This window comes from Erpetoichthys calabaricus, chromosome 1 (genome assembly GCF_900747795.2).
Source record: "Erpetoichthys calabaricus chromosome 1, fErpCal1.3, whole genome shotgun sequence".
NCBI lineage: Eukaryota > Metazoa > Chordata > Cladistia > Polypteriformes > Polypteridae > Erpetoichthys > Erpetoichthys calabaricus.
The window spans coordinates 269,484,152-269,508,403 of record NC_041394.2 but is presented as its reverse complement, the minus strand read 5'-3'; the positions used below and the strand labels follow the sequence as shown (position 1 = coordinate 269,508,403).

General features: G+C 36.0%; 1 protein-coding gene across 1 annotated transcript in view; it reads left to right on the top strand.

Moving 5' to 3' along the window:
- The window catches only part of sema3e (sema domain, immunoglobulin domain (Ig), short basic domain, secreted, (semaphorin) 3E), a 161,151-nt gene that overhangs the window by 103,326 nt on the left and 33,573 nt on the right, over positions 1-24,252 (top strand). Inside the window, exons 6-9 of the mRNA XM_028814961.2 lie at positions 13,259-13,375; positions 20,727-20,869; positions 21,556-21,670; positions 22,231-22,300. Of these exons, the coding sequence (XP_028670794.1) occupies positions 13,259-13,375; positions 20,727-20,869; positions 21,556-21,670; positions 22,231-22,300 (445 nt within the window). The remainder of the gene's footprint in view (positions 1-13,258; positions 13,376-20,726; positions 20,870-21,555; positions 21,671-22,230; positions 22,301-24,252) is intronic.

The window sequence follows — 24,252 nt, the reverse complement described above, 5'->3', positions numbered from 1 at the left end:
CAGGAAAGCACATTATTAATGTTTAAAATACTTCTAGAAATACTTCTGTTTTCACCATAGCTCTTAACTCGTGTAATTTTTCTATTAATTCTCCTTTTCTTCTCCCTTAATTGCATTCTAATAATTGCAATTAACCAGAAGCAGTGTAGGCACCCGGGCAAATGACACTGAATGCTGAAAGGCTGTGGCTATCTCAATGTTAGATCGACTCATATGATTAGTAAATAATGATTTAAATAGCTAGAACTCCTATACAAGTGTTATGAAGATGATGATGAGAAAAATCTTATAAATTACGATAAAAAAGCAAATTATCCCCGTTTAGCATATATGCTGTAAATCATTCCTAGTTTGTTATAACAAAATATAAAATCAGTTACAGTAGATAAGAACTCATTTAATTAAGGTACGAATCCAATTAAAAGCAAAAAATTAGGTTCAGGTGAAAACTGGAAGGGTTTGGTAGGCATGAGAAACGCTAGTTTAGTGTATGCAGTGTTTTCTGACAAAAGATGCCTTGTTTAAAGATTATTCTCAAGGGATGCAGAAGACCTACCTTGTGAACAAGGGGGCATGTGTATGCTTTGTTTAATCCAATCTTTGATCCCTTTTGATTTATACATGTGAGGTACTGCCAAGGCGTGTTGTTTCTGCAACATGTACTGCAACCTAAGCACTCTCGATTGGCACTTAAAGCATGATGTATGTAGAAGAGACATGAAATGTTTATCTGTTCTTGTGATAATTCTGAATCCACAGAATTAGATATATAATCTTAGGCAGAATACTGTATGTGAAGGTGCAGAAGGCAAGAAAAGTAGTGTTAAGAAACAGCAAATTAATGTCCAAAAACCCAATTTCAAAATGTGACACCTAATGAAGCCTACAGTAGATAGCTTGAGCTTCTTAGTCTAATGGAGATCACTAAACTTGTACCACATGGATGACACTTTATTTATATATATATCTGTAAAGAGCATCCAGGATTTGCATGTTTCTTAAGGGTATTTTGAATTTGAAGCTCAATAAAATATTTGTAATGTAACCAGTCCTATAATATTAACATTTCAGGATATGTCAGAAACCAGTTTAATTACAAATGCTCTACAAATGCTCAGGGCTAGAATTTTAAAAAAATTAAAATTAAATTAAATTATCATTATTGTCAAAGCCACTTTGTTTTAACATTTTGTTGACTTACTTGCTTAGATTTATACTTTTTGGACTGGATTGTTGGTGTTGAGTTAAGAGTAAGTATATTGCTCTTACAGTATATGATGTGATAATGTCTTAGAGAAACTAATACTGTTATTAAACATTTGTACAGAATACAATGCACTGTCGGGCAGCACGGTGGTGCAGTAGTAGCACTGCTGCCTCGCAGTAAGGAGACCTGGTTTCACTCCATGCGTGGAGTTTGCATGTTCTCCCTGTGTCTGTGTGGGTTTCCTCTGGATACTCCGGTTTCTTCCCACAATCCAAAGACATGCAGGTTAGGTGCATTGGCGATCCTAAATTGTGATCCCCGTGACCCTGCGTTAGGTTGGAAAATGAGTGACTGACTGACAATGCACTGTCACAAAACAAGTGTAGGAAATTAACAAACAAATATACACTGGCATTATGGTAGTTCCTCATTTCACCCAAAAAGAATGCTAAATACTGTGAGGGTTTCACAGTCTCTTTACGTAAAGCAGGAGCCCTAGGAGTAATTACTCTTAGAAAAAAGATACCTGAAAGGTGATAAAGAGAAAATATATATTGATGGAATTAATCTAAGCCACTAGTGGGTTACAAGAGGGGACTCTACATTACAGTATTCATAGACCCCTGCTTTGAATCAAAGAGGGTAGACGACATTGGGAATTGCCTGTACCTTTCAAATGTTTTGGGGGGTCAGGATTACAGAGGAACCGGGATCTTCTAGAGGAAGTTCTATTAAGTGGGTCCCAAGCAAATACTTGCAGGCATCCCCAGCATGAGGTACACCATTTTACCATCCTACCAGTGTACAATTCAACAGTTTTCAGAGGTTTCCCATCAAATCTAATGAAGTATCAGAGGATCTGCCAGGAAGAATGGGATAAACTTCTTAAATTTAGGTGTGCAACGCGACTAGAGACTTAGAGTACCCAACAAGATTCAAAGCTGTAATTGCTTCTACAAAGTACTGAATTAAGTGTCTAAAAACTTAATGTATATAAATGAGTCTTTGATTTTTATTACATTTGTAAATATTTCTGTAATATGATTTAATGTTGTCATTGAATGTTACTGATTGTAGATTGATGGACAAAAATGGCAAATGTATTCATTTAAAATTAAATCTACAACATAATAAAGAGTGCAGGAAGTGAAGGGGTCTGAAAACTTTCTCAATCCACTGTATGTACATAAATAGACAGAAAGACAGAAACAGAAAGACATAAAATAAAGCACTTCTGGTCTCTGAATTAGACTGAGTCTAAGAAAGTGTTATTATAGCAGATTATAGCAGAGATTGCCAGCATTTTCTGGATGCATTTAAAATGTAACTTTAGTTATTAATACAGATGTACTACATAGATAGATAGATAGATAGATAGATAGATAGATAGATAGATAGATAGATAGATAGATAGATAGATACTTTATTAATCCCAGTGGGAAATTCACAAACTGTATCTTTATAAATATATAGGTCAGTCTTTATATGAAAATTATATAATGTTACTACAAAAAAAGTCAATGGTTTTGGAGTGTACTGTAGATGACAAATAATCAATTAAAAAATAGTTTTCATTGCACATTTTTTTCAAGTTAATTGTATTTTGTATCATGATATACCAGGCTAAACTTTATCCAGTACAAGGCTGCCCTCATGTGGAAAAAGAGAATATTAGACTTTAGGTAGCAATTGATTTGTATTACCTGTTTTAATTTAATTTTATGCCCCAGTCTGTTTCAATTATTGACTGCAATGGAGGATGATGATATTTTTCTTGTTCTTTGCATTATTTATCATTTATTTAATTTATGTTTGTTTTATAATAATTATTTTAAAATAATTACAACATGGAATAATTATGAGTTTAATTCTATCAAAATTTCATCATTGATAGAAGAATAAAATATTTCATACAATAGAGAATTTCACAAAAGAGAAATTTAACATCTAGCAAAAACTAAACATTAGTTGAATAAACAATCACACAGAAAGTGCTGTTGTTTTGTGGTCAGGGAAAAAACCATTTAAGAAAAAACAGTCTATCCAGTCCTAGAACCTCCTTTCCACATTTCAGGGATGCTGTAGCTGTAAACATAAACTAATAAAAAAAAATTGACAGTCAAAAGACAGACAAAATACATGGAAAACAATGGGAAAGTATAATGTTTTTGAAAATTATCAGGTTTGTTATCATAGTGTGTAAATTATAATAGAAAATAATAAACAAAATAAAATGGTTGTCTTTTGCACCACCATTATCTGGGCAGTGGGGATTCAACACAGCAAAGACTTCCCTATATAGACAGACAGACAATATTAATATGATGGTCTTTTCTGTATTATTCTCTGAATAAAGTGATGTTAAAAGAGAGGGTCCCATGGAAACTAGTACTGGGGCTTCTCTCTTTCGATTAAAATAAATGATATAAATTAGTAACTAAGGATCTGCATAGGTTTTCAGATGACACATAATCACATAAACTAAGAGAATTGGTGTATAACATTAAAAAGAGCAAAATCACTGCAGATAGACCAGGTTAGAATTCACAGTTGGGCAGATATGTAGCTAATAATGTTAAGTTTTAAAAATTACTTTTTACTTTTAAAGGAAAAGACTAATTATAATTATATTTGGTGGGAATAAAAATTGGAAATGCACTTTATAAAAATGGCTTACGAGTTATAGTGGGCCAATCATTGCCCTCATCCAGAAAGGATGTTAGATTAAGCTGATATCACATTATGCAACTCTTTAATCTTGTTGCTGCACCATCTCAGATTACACAACTGAAAATCACAGCCCATGTCACATTTACTGATTGACGCAGCATGACAGGCAATAGTATACTACCTGACAGAGCCAGCATTTTTTGAAAAGTTAACAGATGCAGTGTGTTCTGCGGCAATCTTGGTCTTTTCTTTTGCATATTATAATACGTAAAATACAAGACATCAGACAGGCGAGCTTCTCTTCTTTGTGGGGTTCAAAGCACACTCATTCCTTATTCCTTATCATTGCATTCTACTTCCATTTCTTCTCAGCTCTCCTGCACACACAGTCTGTCCTTGTGACTAAAGACAAAATCAAACCTGTTTAATTTTTTTCAGCTATTCGCAGACTAGCTGGTCTCAGTTGTTAATTATATCACATTAAGTGATCAGCTTCAAAGGAGCACCCCAGCAACTGCCTAGACCAGTGTTTCCCAAACTCGGTCCTGGGGAACCCCTGTGGCTGCAGGTTTTTGTTCCAACCGGATTCCTAATCAGTGACAACACCTGATATCACTGATCTCATTTAATGAGCTGTTTTTTTTTTCTTTTATTCGACATTCAGAAAAGCACAGCAGCATGATTTTTAAATTTATAAGACATTTAGAAATATTTCTGCTTTTGCTATAGATTTAAATGCTTAACTGTCTTTTGTTGATTTCATTATACTTTTCCCTTTTTCTGTGCAGTTTTTCCCCCTTCGTTGTATATTAATAATGACAATTTAAAATGAGCAGATCAGACACCCAGGCAAACAACACTGAATAATCAAAGGCTGCAACTATTTTAGAGTCAGACCCACTAATTAGTAAATAATGGATTAATTAAACAATTAGAAGATCTAGAAAAGTAGAATGAAAATCAAGATGAAATACTGTTAAAAAGAAAAAAAATACATTATTCATATATAACTGCTTGGTACATTTTAATATTTTTTTTTAGCAAACTTAGTTTTCTAATTTCTATATTGTTCCCTAAACACAGAACTTGGGAAATAACACATCACTTAATTAGCCCAGGAGTTCAATTAAAAACAGAAGCTGGTTGGAACAAAAACCTGCAGCCACAGGGGTTCACCAGGACCGAGTTTGGGAAACACTGGACTAGACTCACTAACATTATGTAAATGTATACTATGAGTGAAGATCTCCGTAGAAGTGATGTAATTGGACTTCACCTTTACAAACCACACTACATTGAGTGCAACCCAAGGGAGGATATATATACAGTCATATGAAAAAGTTTGGGAACCCCTCTCAGCCTGCATAATTTACTATACTTTCAACAAAAAAGATAAAAGTGGTACGTCTTTCATTTCCTAGGAACATCTGAGTACTGGGGTGTTTTCCGAAAAAACATTTTTAGTGAAGCGTATTTAGTTGTATGAAATTAAATCAAATGTGAAAAACTGGCTGTGCAAATATTTGTGTTCCCTTGTAATTTTGCTGATTTGAATGCATGTAACTGCTCAATACTGATAACTTGCAACGCCAAATTGGTTGGATTAGCTTGTTAAGCCTTGAACTTCACAGACAGGTGTGTCCAATCATGAGAAAAGGTATTTAAGGTGGTCAATTGCAAGTTGTGCTTCCCTTTGACTCTCCTCTGAAGAGTGACAGCATGGGATCCTCAAAGCAACTCTCAAAAGATCTGAAAACAAAGATTGCTCAGTATCAGGGTTTAGGGGAAGGCTACAAAAAGCTATCTCAGAGGTTTAAACTGTCAGTTTCAACTGTAAGGAATATAATCAGGAAATAGAAGGCCACAGGCACAGTTGCTGTTAAACCAGGTCTGGCAGGACAAGAAAAATACAGGAGCGGCATATGCGCAGGATTGTGAGAATGGTTACAGACAACCCACAGATCACCTCCAAAGACCTACAAGAACATCTTGCTGCAGATTGTGTATCTGTATATCGTTCTACAATTCAGCACAATTTGCACAAAGAACATCTGTATGGCAGGGTGATGAGAAAGAAACCCTTTCTGCACTCACGCCACAAACAGAGTCGCTTGTTATATGTAAATGCTCATTTAGACAAGCCAGATTCATTTTGGAACAAAGTGCTTTGGACTGATGAGACAAAAATTGAGTTATTTGGTCATAACAAAAAGCGCTTTGCACGACGGAAGAAGAACACCGCATTCCAAGAAAAACACCTGCTACCTACTGTCAAATTTGGTGGAGGTTCCATCATGCTGTGGGGCTGTGTGGCTAGTTCAGGGACTGGGGCCCTTGTTAAAGTCGAGGGTCAAATGAATTCAACCCAATATCAACAAATTCTTCAGGATAATGTTCAAGCATCAGTCACAAAGTTGAAGTTATGCAGGGGTTGGATATTCCAACAAGACAATGACCCAAAACACAGTTCGAAATCTACAAAGGCATTTATGCAGAGGGAGAAGTACAATGTTCTGGAATGACCTGACTTGAATATCATCGAAAATCTATGGGATGATTTGAAGCAGGCTGTCCATGCTCAGCAGCTATCAAATTTAACTGAACTGGAGAGATTTTGTATGGAAGAATGGTCAAAAATACCTCCATCCAGAATCCAGACACTCATCAAAGGATATAGGAGGTGTCTAGAGGCTGTTATATTGGCAAAAGGAGGCTCAACTAAGTATTGTTGTCATATCTCCGTTGGGGTGCCCAAATTTATGCACCTGTCTAATTTTGTTATGATGCATATTGCATATTTTCTGTTAATCCAATAAACTTAATGTCACTGCTGAAATACTACTGTTTCCATAAGGCATGTCATATATTAAAAGGAAGTTGCTATTTTGAAAGCTCAGCCAATTATAAACAAAAATCCAAAGAATTAAGAGGGGTTCCCAAACATTTTCATATGACTGTATGCTGTACAACACCCTTGTGAGACCTCATCTTGAATAGTTTTTGTAGTGTTGGTCTCCATATTAAAAAAAGATACGTTATTGGAGAATGTCCAAAGAAAGCTATTATATTGACACTGGTAATGTGGCATAGGAACTACAGTGGACCCTCGGTTCATGAACGTCTCGGAACACGTACAAATCGGTTTACAACCAAAAAGTTCACCAAACTTTTGCATCTGTTCACGACCACACACTCGGTATACGAACAAGCCAGTTTCCCTTTCGGTTTGTGTGCGCCGATGATTTCCGCATGTGTTCAGTCTCTCCCAGTGCATTCCCTGTGCAGCAAGTGAGCAAGCCAGAGAGAGAGAAAGCGACACACACACAGAGGCTCGCGACAGAGGCACACACACACACAGGTGCGCGAGAGAGACACACACACGCAGGCGTGCGAGAGAGACACACACACACAGGCGCGTGAGGGAGAGCCACACACAGGCGCACGAGAGAGAGAGACACACACAGGCGCGCGTGAGAGAGGGTGCTGGATGCATAAGGCAGAGAAGGCAGTTAAAGAATGCACCGGGCTTGATTTTGTTTTCACTTCTGTTTACAGCGATCGGTTTGTAGCGTGCATTGTTACTTTTCTTGGTGGTTTATTAAATTATGGATTTTTCAAATGTTCATTTTTTTCCCTGTGCTTAAAACTCATTTAAAAAGTGTTTTTAGCGAGCAGTTTGTAGCGCTATAGCGCAAACTCTTGTAGTGTTAAGTTTTCTCTGTTGTTCAAGGTTTTCTCAGTGTTATTCAATGTTTTTACATTTAGTTTACTATTACGCTGTGCATTCTATGGTATGATTAACTATATTTGTGCTTAAAAACTTTAAAAAATATATATTTACATACAGTTTGTACGGTCTGGAATGGATTAATTGTATTTACATACAATCCTATGGGGGAAATTACTTCGGTTCACGACCAAATCGGGTCCTGACCAGAGTTTTGGAATGAATTTTGGCCGTGAACCGAGGTTCCACTATATACGGAATGATTGAAGGAGCTGAATCTCTTCAGATTAAGATATCAAAGATTAAGAGGAGCAGTGGCAGCTCGCGTATAGGCACTGTGGAACTGCAGCATCCCCTATTTCCACTTGATATTATCGATAACATTTAATATAATGAGTCCTTTTTCTTTAATTCTTTCTTTATACTTGTACAATATATAATACTTAAGCTTAATGTCAGTAGCCATCCCCCAGTTTATGAAAAAGATACAAAAATCTTTGTATGGAAATGTACGCTTCACAGTTCCAGCGGTGTGGTGTTTGGCTGTTGTGCGCATGCGCACATAGGAAGCTGCGAGGGAGAGAGAGCACTGTCGCTCCCGCAGTGCCAACCCTGGCGTGCTGGTGGAAGGTAGTGTTTTTTTTTTTACTCTGCGTGTGTTGTGCTTAAAAACCGTGTACCATATTCTTGAATGTGATAAAGTGTAGAATTACATTATTATCCTGCTTCCAGCTATTCTATTTGATTCATTTTTTTTTCGGTTTTCTGAATAAATTTTCTTTTTATACATGTTTGTTTCCTTTTACACAATTTTAAAACAAAGGCTAAAAATTTTCTGGAGCAGCACCCCCACTAATTTTAGCTATGAGCCGCCACTGAAGAGGAGACATAGAAAAATGCTTAAAATACAAAGGGGATTACTATACTTGATGCCTGGAGTTGGTTTTAAATTTTTTTTAAAGAACACAGCGGCATAGAAGTTGGTTAAGGATATATTTCACTCAAATGTTGGAATGTATAAGGTGTTAAACAGCATAATGGAAATTTTTTGGAATGATCAAATCTTGACTTTTTAGGTTAATAGAGAGTTAGGCTGGTCTGAATTCTTATCGAAGCCTTACTTTTGTGCTAATGCTTTATTAGACTTTTTTATTTTATGGATAACAGAATTCAAGTGACGTAAAATGTATATTTTTTGTATTATAATTAGTAGTTGATTGTGGATGGTCTGTAGCTAATTGTAGTTCATATTCCTTTAACATTAAATATTTTAAAGACACCCAGAGGAGAGTTAAAATTTTTGTTGAAGTCTAAAGCTGAAATTGTCCGCTACTACAGACTGTGATGTGATGATTGTGGCACTTTGCTGATAAATCAGTGAAATACTGAATCATAAAGACATGCAATTATTTTTAGTGAAACACAAATACTAATATTGTGTTTATTCATTGTATTCATAATGGCTTACCTGGCCACACTTAGGAAGCTTCTTTCCCCTACAATTACATTTTCTTCATAGGTTATAGGACTTTGTTTTCCTTGGTTGCCTTTTGTACTTATATGATATTGAAGATCATTAAATGTTGCTAGTTTATCATTAGACAGCAGGAGAAGACAGTTGATTTGGCCACTGCATGCTGTGGGTGAGGTGCACACAAAAAGTCTGCTGGAATTTCAATAACTTTGACTGGTGGGACATGTTTTGCTGTCAGGAGGACCTGTCACATAAGTAAGGGAGGAAAATTTGTAAATTTTACAAAGTGAAATAATGTCTCCCAAAGTAATTTAAAAAAAGTACATTAATTGAGATAACATAGAATATATCTCGATTTCAAAAAATGTGTTTTAATTTTTTTTCTTATTATGTGTATAGCATGTGCTATTTGAGATAAAACTTTATTGACAAATTTTCTTGAAGAATAAGTGTAACAAAAAATCTCAACAAAATAAGTACCCTGTTGAGATGAGTTGCTTCACGTGGACAGATAGATAGACAGACAGACAAACATGAAGACATTGATTTTATTGATTCCCACTTTATGAAAACACACTTAGAAGAGAAATAAATACTTTTAAGGGCATTACAATAGAGCAGTTCATAGCACTGCTGCCTCACAGTTCCAGAAACAATGGTTCAAAAAACCTCACATTTGCTGGTATTCTACAAGTCAAAGATCTGGATGTAAGGCAAACTTGCATCTTTACTTTGGTAATTTCTCCAGATTTGGTTCCTTCCTTGCTCCTGGATGTCTCGTCTCTTTAAACCCTAATGGGTACATTGTCCTATTATCTCAGCTCAATATTTTTTAAAAACAATCTGTAGTGCCACACACTGCGGTGGGCTGGCGCCCTGCCCAGGGTTTGTTTCCTGCCTTGTGCCCTGTGTTGGCTGGGATTGGCTCCAGCAGACCCCTGTGACCCTGTAGTTAGGATATAGCGGGTTGGATAATGGATGGATGGATGGATGTAGTGCCACACATTGGAAGTTGGTAGGTAAGAGTGGTGGACCAATAGATGAATTCTTTCTTAGTGTCAAAATCAGGAGTCAAAATGAAAGAGAAACCTAAATGTTAAAATTCACTAGCTAAAAAGTCCAAAACCCGATTTGCTAATTAATGTTTTAAGAGATTATCTACAAACTTAGTCAATGAGAAATACACAACATTAACTTAAATACAGTTGCACCGATAATGTCACATGGTACGACTTCTGGGACCATATCCAGAATACAGATATTTGCATCATGACAGCGAACACCAAAAATAATAGTTCCTACTAACTTCCAAGATGGCATACCAATGATTCACAGATAAATTAATGGAAGGAAAAATTGTGAAGGAGATTTAGCACAAGGTAAGAACAGAAATTCTACTGAACAAGTCACTTGGGTTTTATCAATATGCTGGAATTCTGTGAGCAAGCAACAAAAGAATACCATCTCCATGGTTGTAAGGGACGGCTGGAAGCCCAGCCCAACTGGGACGCTCAAGACACAGAAGGATGGGGGAAGACAGGATTAGAGCACTGCCACCCCCAGTGTGCACCCTGGGTTGCAGTGGTGCCCTTGATTCCCACAGGACATCATAGGACTTGGAGTTCTTTACCTTAGCCCTGTTGGGGACCGTGAGTGCCACCAGGGGGCACTGCAAAGACTAGGGAGCTGTATGGCATGGGGTTTCTGCCTTACCCAGAACTGCTTGCAGACCACATTTGTGGAATAGCAGAAGTTGGCAAATATAGAAGGAACTGTCGGCCTCAAAGAGATGAGCCAGAGTCAGAAGGTGGTGGACAAAGAGAATGGAAAAGAAAGAAGAGGAGAGTGTTATGTCTAGTGCCATGCTTGTGCTTTAACTGTGCTTTGCAGGTGGGAAATGGGGGAAGGCATTTCCCATGTGGAAAAAGAAAATAAAATAAAAGCATGGGTGTTGAACTTATGTCTTGTGTCTGTCTGTGTCAGGTTTGGGCAGCATCCTCTGCAGGCCACATGGTGTATACAATATTATTTATCTTGATTTTCAGAAAACATTTGATAAGATCCCACATGAGCGGTTCAGCATTAAAATAGAAGAAGGGTGAGTTTAAGTTAAAGTGTGTAGATGGGTGAAGATTTGGATAAAACACATGAAGCAGAAGGTTATGGTGCGAGGAACCTTATCTGGGTTTGATGTTAAAACTGTTGTCCCTTAGGGGCCAGTGCTGAGGCCACTATTTTTAATATATATAAATTATCTGGATAGGAATATATGCAGTAAGCTGATTAAGTTTGCAGATAATACCAAGATAAGTGGATTGACAGATAAACCGAAATCAATTGAATCATTACACAGGAACTTGGACAGGATATAAGCTTGAGCAGATTTGTGGTAGATGTAAATATAAGACATTACACAGAGGTAGTAGACATGTTAGATTTGTATAAACAATAGGAGGTCTGAAACTTGAAAGTACACCTAGTGAGGCGGACATGGGTGTTATAGTGGACTCATCACTATCAACTTCCAGACAGTGTTTAGAAGACATTGAGAAGGCTATCTGATTGTTAGATTATACAAGTGAAACGAGGTTATGCTTAAACTATCTAACACACTAGTGAGACCTGGTGTACACAGATTAAGAGGTGACATGATTAAAGTGGTTAAAATTATGAAAGAAAATAGTATAGTGAAGCAAGACTTAAATGAGTTACTTTAAAATGAGTTCAGTTGGAAAGTTATTAAGTGTAAATTTCACAAAAAAGTTCAGATGTTTTTCTTCACACAGAAAACCATAGACACATGGTATAAGTTACCAAGTAGTGTGCTAAAAAGTACGACTTTGGGGACCTTCAAAAATAGACTTGACGTTTTTTTGGAGAAATTAGGTAGATAGGATTGGCGAGCTTTAATGGGTTGGTGAGCTTTGATGGGCCTGTTCTCCTCAAAGTTTTTCTAATGATTCAAAATAACAACCAAATAATAAAAACAAGTTTGAGATAGATAGACAGAACTTTAAATCAAATCCGATGTAGAAAAGTAATGTAGAAGTTAATTCATGTTGTTTCAAAATCTTTGTAGAACGATTTTTAGAGAACAGGACAATTTAATATAGAAACACATATTTCATAATACAGTCAAGGTTTCCACTTGTTAATGTACATAAGGACTTAAGAACATAAGAAATTTGACAAATGAGAGCAGACCATTCAGTCAATCAAACTTATTTGTTTAGCAAATAGTTAAGCTGTTCCAATATGTTATCCAGATACGTCTTAAAGGTTCTCAAGGTTTCTTCTTCAACTACATGATTTGGTAGCTTGTTCCAGATTCCAACAACTCCTGGCCCTTTCTCCAGTTTTTGTATCAGCAGTGAATTTCATAAGTTTACTAACTACATCAGAAATAATGACATTAATATAAAAAGAAAAAGTAATGGTCCAAAGACAGACCCCTTAATGACTCCACTGATGACCTCACTCCACAAACATCATTTTCACCTTGTCTTTACTTTTTGTCTCCGGCTGGTTAACCAACTTGAGGTCCAGTTTTCTAGGTTACCTCTAATGCCTACAGCTTCTAGTTTCCATGTCAATATCAATTTATTTTTATAGCACCTTTTAATAACCAAAGTTAAACAAAAGTGCTGTACAGCACGTCAGCTTCCTTTTCACAAGTGGCATGTACCATAGCCCTGAGCACTACCACATCATGGGCCTGTTCAAATTTTCATTCTCAGTTTCTTGCAGTGCTTCTGAATGTGTTGCTATTTCTCTTTTGCTTTATTGTTTATTTGTGGTTCATGTGTCTTTTTCATTCACCCTTTCAGTTGATCCATTTGGAAGTTTCCATTTCCATTATGTTGGACTCTTATTCTCTTCTTGTCCATTTTCAAGTTTGAAACTTTTTGTGCAGCATGTATTAACAAAATATAAAATGATTATACGAATCAGTATTATAAAAATTATAAACTAATTACAAACCGAAAAATATGGTAAATGTAGCTAACAAATATATATATAGAATACATTAAATTATTTCAACAATAAAAATGCCAGCACACAGAAATTAACATGTATTGTGAAAATGTCAGTCTGTGTCACTAACAGTTTGAAAGCAAATGTTATTTACTTATTAACAGTCGACTTATTATTAACATAAACCATTTACTTTTGTTTTTAGGGGGTGAGTTATTTGTGGGACTTTACACAGACTACTGGGGAAATGATGCTGCTATCTATAGAATGGGCAATCTCACCTATACAAGAACAGAATGGGATAATAAACATCAGTTAAAAGGTAAGCTTTTTTTATGTTTCCTTCCTTCTCTGCTTTTTCTACTGAATAATCTATATTTAGTATATAAACTTACAAATTACAAGTTTAATGGCTGGTGTAGTTTAAGAAGTATTATCAGAGGTAATAGAATTCCCATTGTTCTTAAGCACAGCTGGCATTCATGAGAAGCATAGATTGATATAAATTACATTTGTTGCCAAATACTTGAATGCTTAGCCAACATAGGGATGCTTTATGATAATGTGAACATATGTAATTAATAATTACTTTTCAAAAACGTTGTGTTCAGCTCAAATTGGAAAAGCACTTCATAAACCAAACTGCAGAAACATTATGCAATGTTTCTTAATTAATTCCACTATGCAAAAATTCACAGCCATTTCTTTACTATTTTTTGAAAAGCATCTGAATATTTCTAGTCTGAGGGGAAAAGATTTCAAAACTGAAATGTAACATTTTACTTCTTTACTGCATCCTTAAATAGATAACTATGAAAGTAATAACATTTTAAATCTAGAGTTTTAGAAAATTGAAAATGGAATAACATTCAAAAATCTTATTTTCCCTTAGGTTGTTGAAATGTCTAATATATATATATTTACAGCTCTAATGTTATCACTTTCAGTATGACCTTGCTACTCATGACATGAGTAATTTTACTGCTTAACAGCAGGTAGATGCATCTGGAGAAAAATCTTAAAAGCTTGTCTTACCAATTCAAATTGATCTCCTTGAAAGTGTAATAAAATACATAATGTGGATATCAAGCACACTGAAGCGGAGAAATAAAAAAAATATATCTGTACTTCAAAAGGTAGACATTTTTCTACCAGTTGCTTTTTAGGACACTCAAACATATTTGGCTTTGTCAAAATCTACTGTGTCTTAAACTGGATGACACATTGCCCTTATTCACCATTAACATTCTCCCAGGCTATCACTACATTTACGACCTTATTATGTAGACTAGAAGAATACTGGTTTATTGGTATGAAGAAACATTTCAGCCTGAGTCAAAATATATTAGAACATCTTCAATTCTGAATTGCACAGTAAAGCATCATCTGTAATTTCAACATTTTACTTATTTATTGGAATAGGTGCTTACTAATTCCATTGCTAGTGGCAAAGTAAAGACCAGTCTGCTTTGATAAATGGGCAATAGGTTTGAACTACTTTATGTATGCAAAACTAGTTTTATTTGGCTAATACAGTATAATATATTTGACACTGTTAAACAATAATTATGATTGCAATTTTCTGCAATATAAAAAAACACCACTGTTCATGGCTATGTGTGTAAGTCTGGTCCTTCTGAGCAATCTTATCAGTCAGTTTGGCTTTGGTCTCATTGGACAGTTTGACTTTGGTGATACAATTAACAGAGAAAGTGCCAGGCAAGAGAGGTTGAGAAACAGAAGGAGGAGTAAAAGCATAAGGGAAACAATAAGAGTTACCTTTAGAGACAGAAAATATTCATAGAATATGAGTGATTGTTTTCACAATGGGTAATGGGGGCCCAGCTACCATTGGTGGTAGTCAAAAAGTGGACAGGAGGCGAGCAAGGTTCCTTGAAATGACACAGCCTGAGAAGTAGACTTGACGGGAACGTGTTTAAGTGAAGGAGTGCTGGGCAAGAGAGGTTCAGACATATTGGGACACCGAGTAAAAGTGTAAAAGGAATGCAGAAGGTACATGCATGCAGCAATATATATCAAATACCAAAAGAAAGATGTTTCTAAAACCTTGAGTGAAAATTCACTACTGCTACAGTATATAAGGTCAGTTGTTAATGTCATCACAATACCACACATTTGAAGGTAATGACAAGCTCATCAATGGATGTCTGTATTGAGCGTGTCTTTATATACAGCAATGATTAATTTAACTTTTCATTAAGTAGTGGTCATTATTGATGGTTGTCTGCTAGATAAACAGTGTGTTCTGCTCAGTACACTTTATAAGCCTTTGGCATCCTTCATGACTCACAGGCTTGAACACTTGATTCACTGAGATCATGATTACTTGGTTATGCAAAACCAATCCTCTTGATTCACATACTGTATATGCCATTACTTGGTGTAGTATGTCCTGTTGATGCTTCAACTGTTTTATCCACATTGGATAGTCTTGATTCAAGTATTTTAGTCCTAGCTGCTTTTTCTCCTGTTCTGATTCTTGTTCTCTCTACCTTAGTTTCGATTACCAGCCATCTATTTTAATTTACAAAATGAACAACGTGTATTTCCCTCTTCTTCCAGGGCAGGCTATTCTTAGTGTTGACAGAAAACCCAGTGATCTGGAGTGTAGAAAGCAAAGAAATACAACATCGTCCTAAAATCTGCTTTCAGGTGGTGTTTTCCCAGGGGTGTGTAGTCTGCCAGGAGACTGAAAATGTCAGTCTTGTATGAAACAATCTGAGAAATACTGTGTTTACTAGCCTAGTCACTACTGCCTAATGTAAGAACATATACAAACAGACATTAAAATGCATGTGCAGTTCATCTCTGACCTTGTTTTTATTCTGCTCCAGTTCAAATTAAACCTCTTTTATTTTAATTTCAAAAATCAGTTTTTAGTATAATCTCAGCCATCAATCATCATTGTATTTATGAAATTACTGCTTTCTCATATTAGTTATATAACATTATCACATTATATTCTTTTAATACGATTAGCATTTCACTCAAGATGCTATTAAGTCCAGAAGCAATATTGTTGACAAATGTGCATAGCCTTAGTTTTTCATGAAACTCAAATAATATTGTGCGTATAATAATAAAAATAAATTACTTTGGTTAAGGCTCTTGAATATTTTAACCAGACAATGATTTACTTTATTTTTACACAACTGTTTTTAATACCGTCTGTGCCACTGTAATACTTTACAACTAAGGTTACAAAAGCAGCAAATTGAACTTAAAATACTCTATCATACATATGCATAAGTACTTCACACTTACCAAAAACTTAGGTATCATTACGGTAAAGTAAAAACTAAAGTTCTTTCTTATATACTACACTCATATACTATATATGGTTGCGAGACACAGATGCTATCCAGTGACCTGAGATGAAGACTGGACTCCTTTGGTACTGTGTCTCTCCGGAAAATCCTTGGGTACTGTTGGTTTGACTTTGCTTTGAATGAGCGGTTGCTCATGGAGTCCCAAATGAGGCACATTACCTGCATTGTGAGGGAGCATCAGTTACAGGACTACAGCCATGTGGCGCGTTTCCCCGAGGGTGATCCTGTTCGTAAGACCCTCATTGCTGGGGACCTGAGTGGCTGGACCAGGCCAAGGGGTCGCCCACGTAACACCTGGCTGCGGCAGATACAGGGTCATTTCCAGAGTGTGGGACTGGATCGCCTGTCTGCCTGGGGGCTTGCAAACCGGGATCCCGAGTTGTTTCGTCGTGTAGTGGGTGCGGCAACGCACTGTACCAGTGCATGCTCCCCAACTTGACTTGACTTGACTTATAGTAATACAAGTTTGAATTACAAAAAAAAAAAAAAAAACATCCTGAACGTCATTAATGATATCTTACATGGTCAATTAATCCACATAAAGCTCATTTGTATAATAATTTACAAGGAAGGCCTAAACTGAAATGTAACAAATTAGAAAACTCTTTCAGTGGTGAAGCCATAATTTTAAACCACAGAAAGTTAATCGGTCTTGTAGAACTATCATTAAAAGTGCATTATAAATATACTGAACCGTTGCTTATCAGTAATTAGAAATAAGCTGACAAAAACTTAAAGATTGAAGAAAGACTGAATTAATTAAATTAGTTTTAAGAATTTCTCAATGCAATTTTATACTAGGGAAGTTAACAGCAGCAGATTCATATAATATATATGCATGCTATATATTATACAGACAGTCCAGACATAACTATCAGGATGCAGCAACTTCCATGAAGAAACAAAAACAGCTTCCCAAAACTTCACAATTGCAGCATACATCATTCATTATAGTAAGTACGCTTCTGGAGTGCCTGCACTCTGTTTTTATTCCCCAACATTACAGAAACTTCATCAAAATAATATGCCACGTACAGTGAAGACTCCACATTCAATGGCCCTAACACTTTGACAGTTTTCCCTGTAATGCTGTTTGCCATGTTTCATATTTTCAGCATTCACAAACCAAATAGCTCTTTCTTGAATAATCCCTCTTTGGGTAAAGCCAATGCAAGCATTTGTTTTGTCTTACGCATAGGGAAGTAGTAGACTTAAGCAAATAATTTTGTATATTAGTGCTCATTATTTTTGCATTTTTTTAGGAATTTGTCAAGGCAATTGGTTTAGTACTTCATCAGTTTCTCTGTGCCCACTAAATGGGATACCTTGTTTGGCACATGACATTATGATGCAAAGAATTTTAATATGTTCATGGTTTCTTTTGATAAAAGATACATTTGCGTTATCTCTGTTTAGTGGATTTAAAACTGCTCTTTCCTTGAGTTTTATACATCATTTCTTGCTTGTGCAGTTATGTGATACTTACTATCCGTAATGCTAAAAAGATGCTTGTCAAAGATTCTTCCAATCTCTGCCATTCTCTGAATGTATCTTTCATGAATGTAGTTTTCTCACCGCTTTGTAATTCAGGAAAATATCTACACATTTTACAAAATACTGCATCTCCAACTATGTTGTATTCCAGCCAATTATATTCAGTAAACCATCATAAGGAAAAACGGCATGATTTTCTGAATATTGTGATAATTGGAAATTTTACCAACCTTGGTTTAGTGGTTTGTTCTTCTGTGCCTGATGATACATTGGATGGCCAAGGTGAACTAACTGCCTGTTCTGGAGATTCACATTGTTCTTGCAATGTTTCCGCAGTCGGTAAGACGTAGGACACGAGATACACAGTAAGCCTTGTTTTATCAAATTTAGGATTCTTTATAAAGAATCTGTTAATTATGTTTAGATTTGCGATTAATGGTATGTTTGTTAAATTCATAAAAATAGAATTCAGTATGGTGCAAATGTGAGAAACAGAAGTTAGTCCAAAAATTGCAAGCAAACTACCAAAACGAGGATGTGTTAATGAGGTCCAGGCATAAAATAATAATGGCAATAGTATGGCTTTGCCAGCACTTTCAAAATTATTCAATTGTGAGCTTTCAGTATTCACTAAACATTGACTGCAATTTCTAATAGGCCATCCGTATTTTCTCCCATGCAGTCTTCATTTCTATAATCTATTTTTGGCTTGTAAGGAGTTTAGGTATAAAATAAATTAAAAATGAGTAGATCAGTTTCCAAAAACAGGTTACAACAAAGACACCACCTAAGCCACAGACTCAGAACTTTTTCAGAGAATCCAAATGGAGCTGCCTGAGTGGACAAAAGGGCATGTATGTCCATAGACAATAACGCAACGCTTTCCCCTGCCACCACTTTGCAGTCTCCTTAAGACTGATCCTGCTGCATAGGATATAATCTTTGTGCATCTTCCTCCATTCTTGTATGTCACCCTGTGTTCCTACATCTTTTTAAAATACCTGTACATATTCACCATATCCATGTCCATCCTTTTCGCAAAATCCACTATCATCTGACCTTCTTCATTCCTCTCCTTGACACCGTGCCTACCCATCACCTACTCATCTCCTTTGTTCCCTTCACCAACGTGTCCATTGATATCCACTCCAATCACTACTCTCTCTCATTTGGGTACACTATCCACCACTTTATCCAACTCACTCCAGAAATCTTCTTACTCATCCATTACACCCTACTTGCGGGGTATATGCGTTAACAACCTTCATCATCACACCTTAAATTTCCAGCATCAATAATCTGTCCAACTCTCTTTTCAGTTCTAAAACACTCAACATACTGTTCCTGCAGAATAACTCCTACCCCATTTCTCCTCCCATCCACACCATGGTAGAACAATTTTAACCCACCTCCGACCCACCTGGCCTTACTCCCCTTCCATTTAGTCTCTTGCACGCACAATGTATCAACCTTCCTTCTCTCCATCATATCTGCTAACTCTCTCCCCTTACCAGTCATACTGCCAACATTCAAAGTTCCTACCCTCAGTTCAGCTCTCTTTACCTTCCTCTTTTCCCCTTGCCTCTGGACACACCTTCCCCTTATTCTTCTCCTTCTTCGGCCAACAGCAGCCAAATTTCCGCCAGCACCCTGTTGACTTTCAGTAATGGTGGCGGCTGTTGTTAACCTGGGCCTTGACAGTCCAGTATGGAAATCTATAATGTTGTCCACCGGATGCCCTTACTGACATAATTCCCCTCCATTTTTCCGGGTTTGGGACCAGCAAGAAGAAAGACACTGGTTTCTGCACCCCCTGTGGCTGGGTTAAGTATTGACCTAGAAATAAAAATATATACAGTATTAAGAATCTTATGGTGTGGGATGATTCATAAAGACAGGACTGATTAAATATTTTATAAATATAAATATAAAATGGAAAGGCCAAAATATTAGTGGTGGCAAGAGCCACGTTTTTATTCATAAATGCTCTCAGTTACATGGATTCTATATGTTTACTATAAATATCTAGATTGTCCTCAACCTCCCCAGCTCTATACTATATAATATATTGCTATTCAGTTTACATTTTTTAAAATCAGTTTGCTAGTACTCAGTCTAAATTTTGTATGACACCACTTCTATCATGAAACATTTTGAATCATCACACATCAAAAATGGTACTGCTTTTTTACTGTGATGTAACTGATTAATTAAATTTTTAGGTCAGCTGCAATCTATGCAGCTTCCACAGCAAACCTCTCATTAAATGACAATTGATTTTTTCATTTTCTCTATAGTAGCTTTTAAAATGTATCCAGTAATAATTATTAATATAATTAATATAATTATTAATAATCCACTAATATAATAATTCTCCTTGGGATTAATAAAGTATCTATCTATCTATCTATCTATCTATCTATCTATCTATCTATCTATCTATCTATCTATCTATCTATCTATCTATCTATCTATCTATCTATCTATCTATCATTTACAGAATTCATTATTTGTAACCATTTGAAAAATACCTATATATGAAAGACAAGGTCCTAGTGGCCTCATTGTGTTTTATTTATGCATAACAAGGACATAACAATAGAACAAGCTGTGCTATTTTTTAGTGCAATGAATCATTTTATTCTGTATTTTATTCAAGGCCATATTTGATCAAATAGGCAACTTCACAACAGTATCTAATTACAAAATCCTCCTTTTCATAAGCTGTCTTTTGCATTAACATATGCAAATTAATTAACTTAATGAAAGTCAAAATTTAAAAAAAATGAAAGGAATGATTTGGTATTTTGACTTCTTTGTCTTTCATAGAACCTAAATTTGTTGGCTCCTACGTGATCCCTGACAATGATGACCACAATGATGATAAGGTGTATTTCTTCTTCACTGAAAAAGCGGCAGAGGAGGATAGTGGTATACGAGCTTCTTACACTCGAATTGCAAGAGTTTGCGCAGTAAGGAGTGATAAAAGATCTTGGTTTTCTTTTAACTTTAATCGACACCCATTTGTGGAAATTTTTGTTGTGGATGTTAAATAAACAAAATTACTCAGATACTTTCATAATACTGCCTGTTTATACCATTTTTGACCCAATATAGAAACTTTAGATATGAAGTATTGTAGTTGTGAACTAGTGGACCCTTTTATTGTGATGTCCATGATAAAAATGTTGCTCTAACGTATCACACAGAGAGAAAGAAAAAGAATAAAGTTATGCAGTAAAGGAGCATAACTGCATTAGCTTGTCCACCAACTATGTTATCTTTCATTTCAAAACCTTAAAATGACGCTATTTCACAGAATAATCTGCAAATTAGAGATTAGTAAGTAAACTTGAATTAGTTAGTAAAAGTGCATATGGTAAACAGGCCATTTACAGTAAATAAGTCTGTCAAATATTATTGTTCAACCAATTTTAAAGCCCACCTTGAACTTCCTGAGACATCGCTGAAGATCTGCTAAGATAGCAGTCACCAGTCCAATATTAGATAATTCCTGACTAACAGTGTCCTATACAGACTGTAGCAGACTGAAAACTGTTTCACAGCTTAAACAGCACAACATCAGTCCCACGTTTAGATATTGTGCATTGCCCTGTACAAATCTCATTTACATTCTGTATTTATTTATTTTTGCTAGAATGATGTTGGTGGACGGAGAGTGCTTGTAAATAAGTGGACCAGCTTCCTCAAAACTCAGTTGATCTGTTCAGTGCCTGGACCTAATGGAATTGACACCTATTTTGATGAACTAGGTAAATGCTCCTTTATTTTTACTGTATTGAATATATATTTGACATTGCACTGATTTAGAAGGTAAAGTGTGAAATAACTTTGCACTTAAAAAAATACTCTTATTACTTGTGCAGCTATCCATTTTAAGTTAGAGTCTATCCTGGCATCATTAAGTGCAAGACAGGTGCCACTTCGTTCTTTGTTATAGTATGTAATAATTTAAGTTTCCTTCTACATCCCAAAAATATGCATGTTAAATTAACTGGTGAGTGTAAACTAGCCATGTGTAAGTGAGTATGGGAGTGTGAATATGATGGATCAGCATCCCATTCAGGGCTTGTTGCTGCTTTGCACCTAATGTTGCCTTCAGAGTCCGTTTCTCTCTATGACCACAAAGGAATGGATTTAACTATGGAAACAAATGTGCATTTACACTGAAAGTGTTCAGCAAAATTTCTGCAGAAAAAGAAGTATTAATGTCTAGTTCCTAACTCTAAAACACCATTACTTAGATAGTATAAATCCAAAAAAAGAATCCTCACAGGAAATTCTTTATAATGGCTTTTCTTTTTTTTTCTAGAGGATGTGTTCTTGCTACAAACTCAGGATAATAGAAACCCTGAAATCATTGCTTTATTCAGCACAACAAGGTCAGAAATTCATATATTTGTTTGTCATAAATGTTCACCTTCTTGAAGCCAGACTGAAGTGTTTTCTATTTTCTGTTCAGTAAAAGTCAGTTTTCTTTCTTATTTAAACTGATGTCTTGCAATTTATACTCTGTTACTATTTAGTGATCTACAGTGATAAAAATAACTGTATATATGTTGTTTGGGGTGGGCAGGGCCCTTTCCTATTCAAGAGGCTGATGTACTGGAAGGACTGGGGGGCAGATGTGCACAGGACACTGCCTCCCCCAAAGTGCTAGATGGCAGCCCCTCTGGGTTACAGCGGCACCTCGGATTTCCGCAGGGCCCCATGAGATTTGGAGTTTGACACAGCCCTCTTGGGTTCCGTGGGTGCCGCCAGGGGGAATTGCAGAGCCCTACTGTGGGTTTCCACCACATCTGGGAGTACTTTCAGATAATTCTGATGAGCCACCTGAAGTGCTCCCAGGTGCAGCATAAAAGGAGGCGCCTCACTTAACACAAGGGACCAGAATTGGGAGGAAGAGAGAGACGAGGCTTCCCAGAGGAGGAATGGAGGTGGAAAGAGAAATGGCATTGTGTGCTGTGTATTGTGCTGTGCTTACTGTAACTGTGCTGAGGTAGAGGGAACGAAAGGAAGGCATTTCCCACACTTAAATGAAATGTGTGTTGTGCTGGACTTGTGCATTGTGTCTGTTGTGTCAGGTGTTTGGGGAGCTGGTGTGCCCCCTACTGGCCACTATATATATATATATATATATATATATACTAGTCATTTAGCCGGTTACAATAACGGGCGCTAGAACAGTAGTGCATAAACATTAGTAGGAACAGTCTATAGTAAATGGCAAGAGACTTTGACCTCATTCTTTTTGTTGGTCGTATTTTTCTTTCTTTCAGCCTTTCTTTTGTTGATGTTTACTTGCTGAGCTGACCGTTCTTCGTGGGCTGCCGCCGTGTATTGTGTGTCTTTAATTTTCTGTGACAGTAATACTGTCTTGTACATCCGCTGGCTTGTATGTCCGTAATATACCTTTAATTTTCTCTGGCAGTAACACAGGCGTGCGCGTCGGTAATATGCCTTTAATCTCCCCTGACAGTAATACTGGCTTATATGTGGCTGTAATATGCGTCACTGTATTGTGTACCTTTAATTTCCTCTCGTAGTAATACTGGTTTGTATTTCCGTAAAACGCCTCTAACTTTCTCTGACAGTAATATCGCGCATCGCACCGTGCCCCGCGCATATATAAGAGGATATATACAGTATATATATATATACAGTATATATATGTGTGTATATATATATATGTGTGTATATATATATATATATATATATATATATATATATATATATATATTTATACTGTATATAATACAGTATATCCACACGCTGTTTGCATTTCTATATATACTGTATATATATATATAATACTTGAAACAAAACCTCTCCTTTATTAAATGTTTTCTTTATTTTTAGATTAAATATGATTATTAAAGAGTTTGTAAGCTTTTTTTTAAAAAAAAAAATTCTCTTTAAAGAAAACAATTCTGTGATGTATACTGTATACTGACAAAGAATAATTCTAAGATTTTGAATATGCAAATCGTTTTAATTACAATATAATTTTCAATGCAATTACTGTATTGAATAGAAATAAAGACAAATTACAAAAGGTCAGTTTTGAGCAGAAATTAAATTAGAAGTTTTACTAAGGAGGAATCAATGTTTTACCTAAAGATAGTAACACTTACTTTAATATTACACTAACATGAGCCAGCTGAAGAAAACTAACCTGCCATTTTGCTCCTGATGGCAGAGTGGCAGTGCCCTGTCAGTACCTTCATAATGGTCATAGGTGTTCAAAAGAGTCCCTTAACATTTAGCTGTTTGTGGAAGAAGACCCTATTCAAGATTTTACATCCAAATGAACTGAATCTTGTGTCCCAGTAAA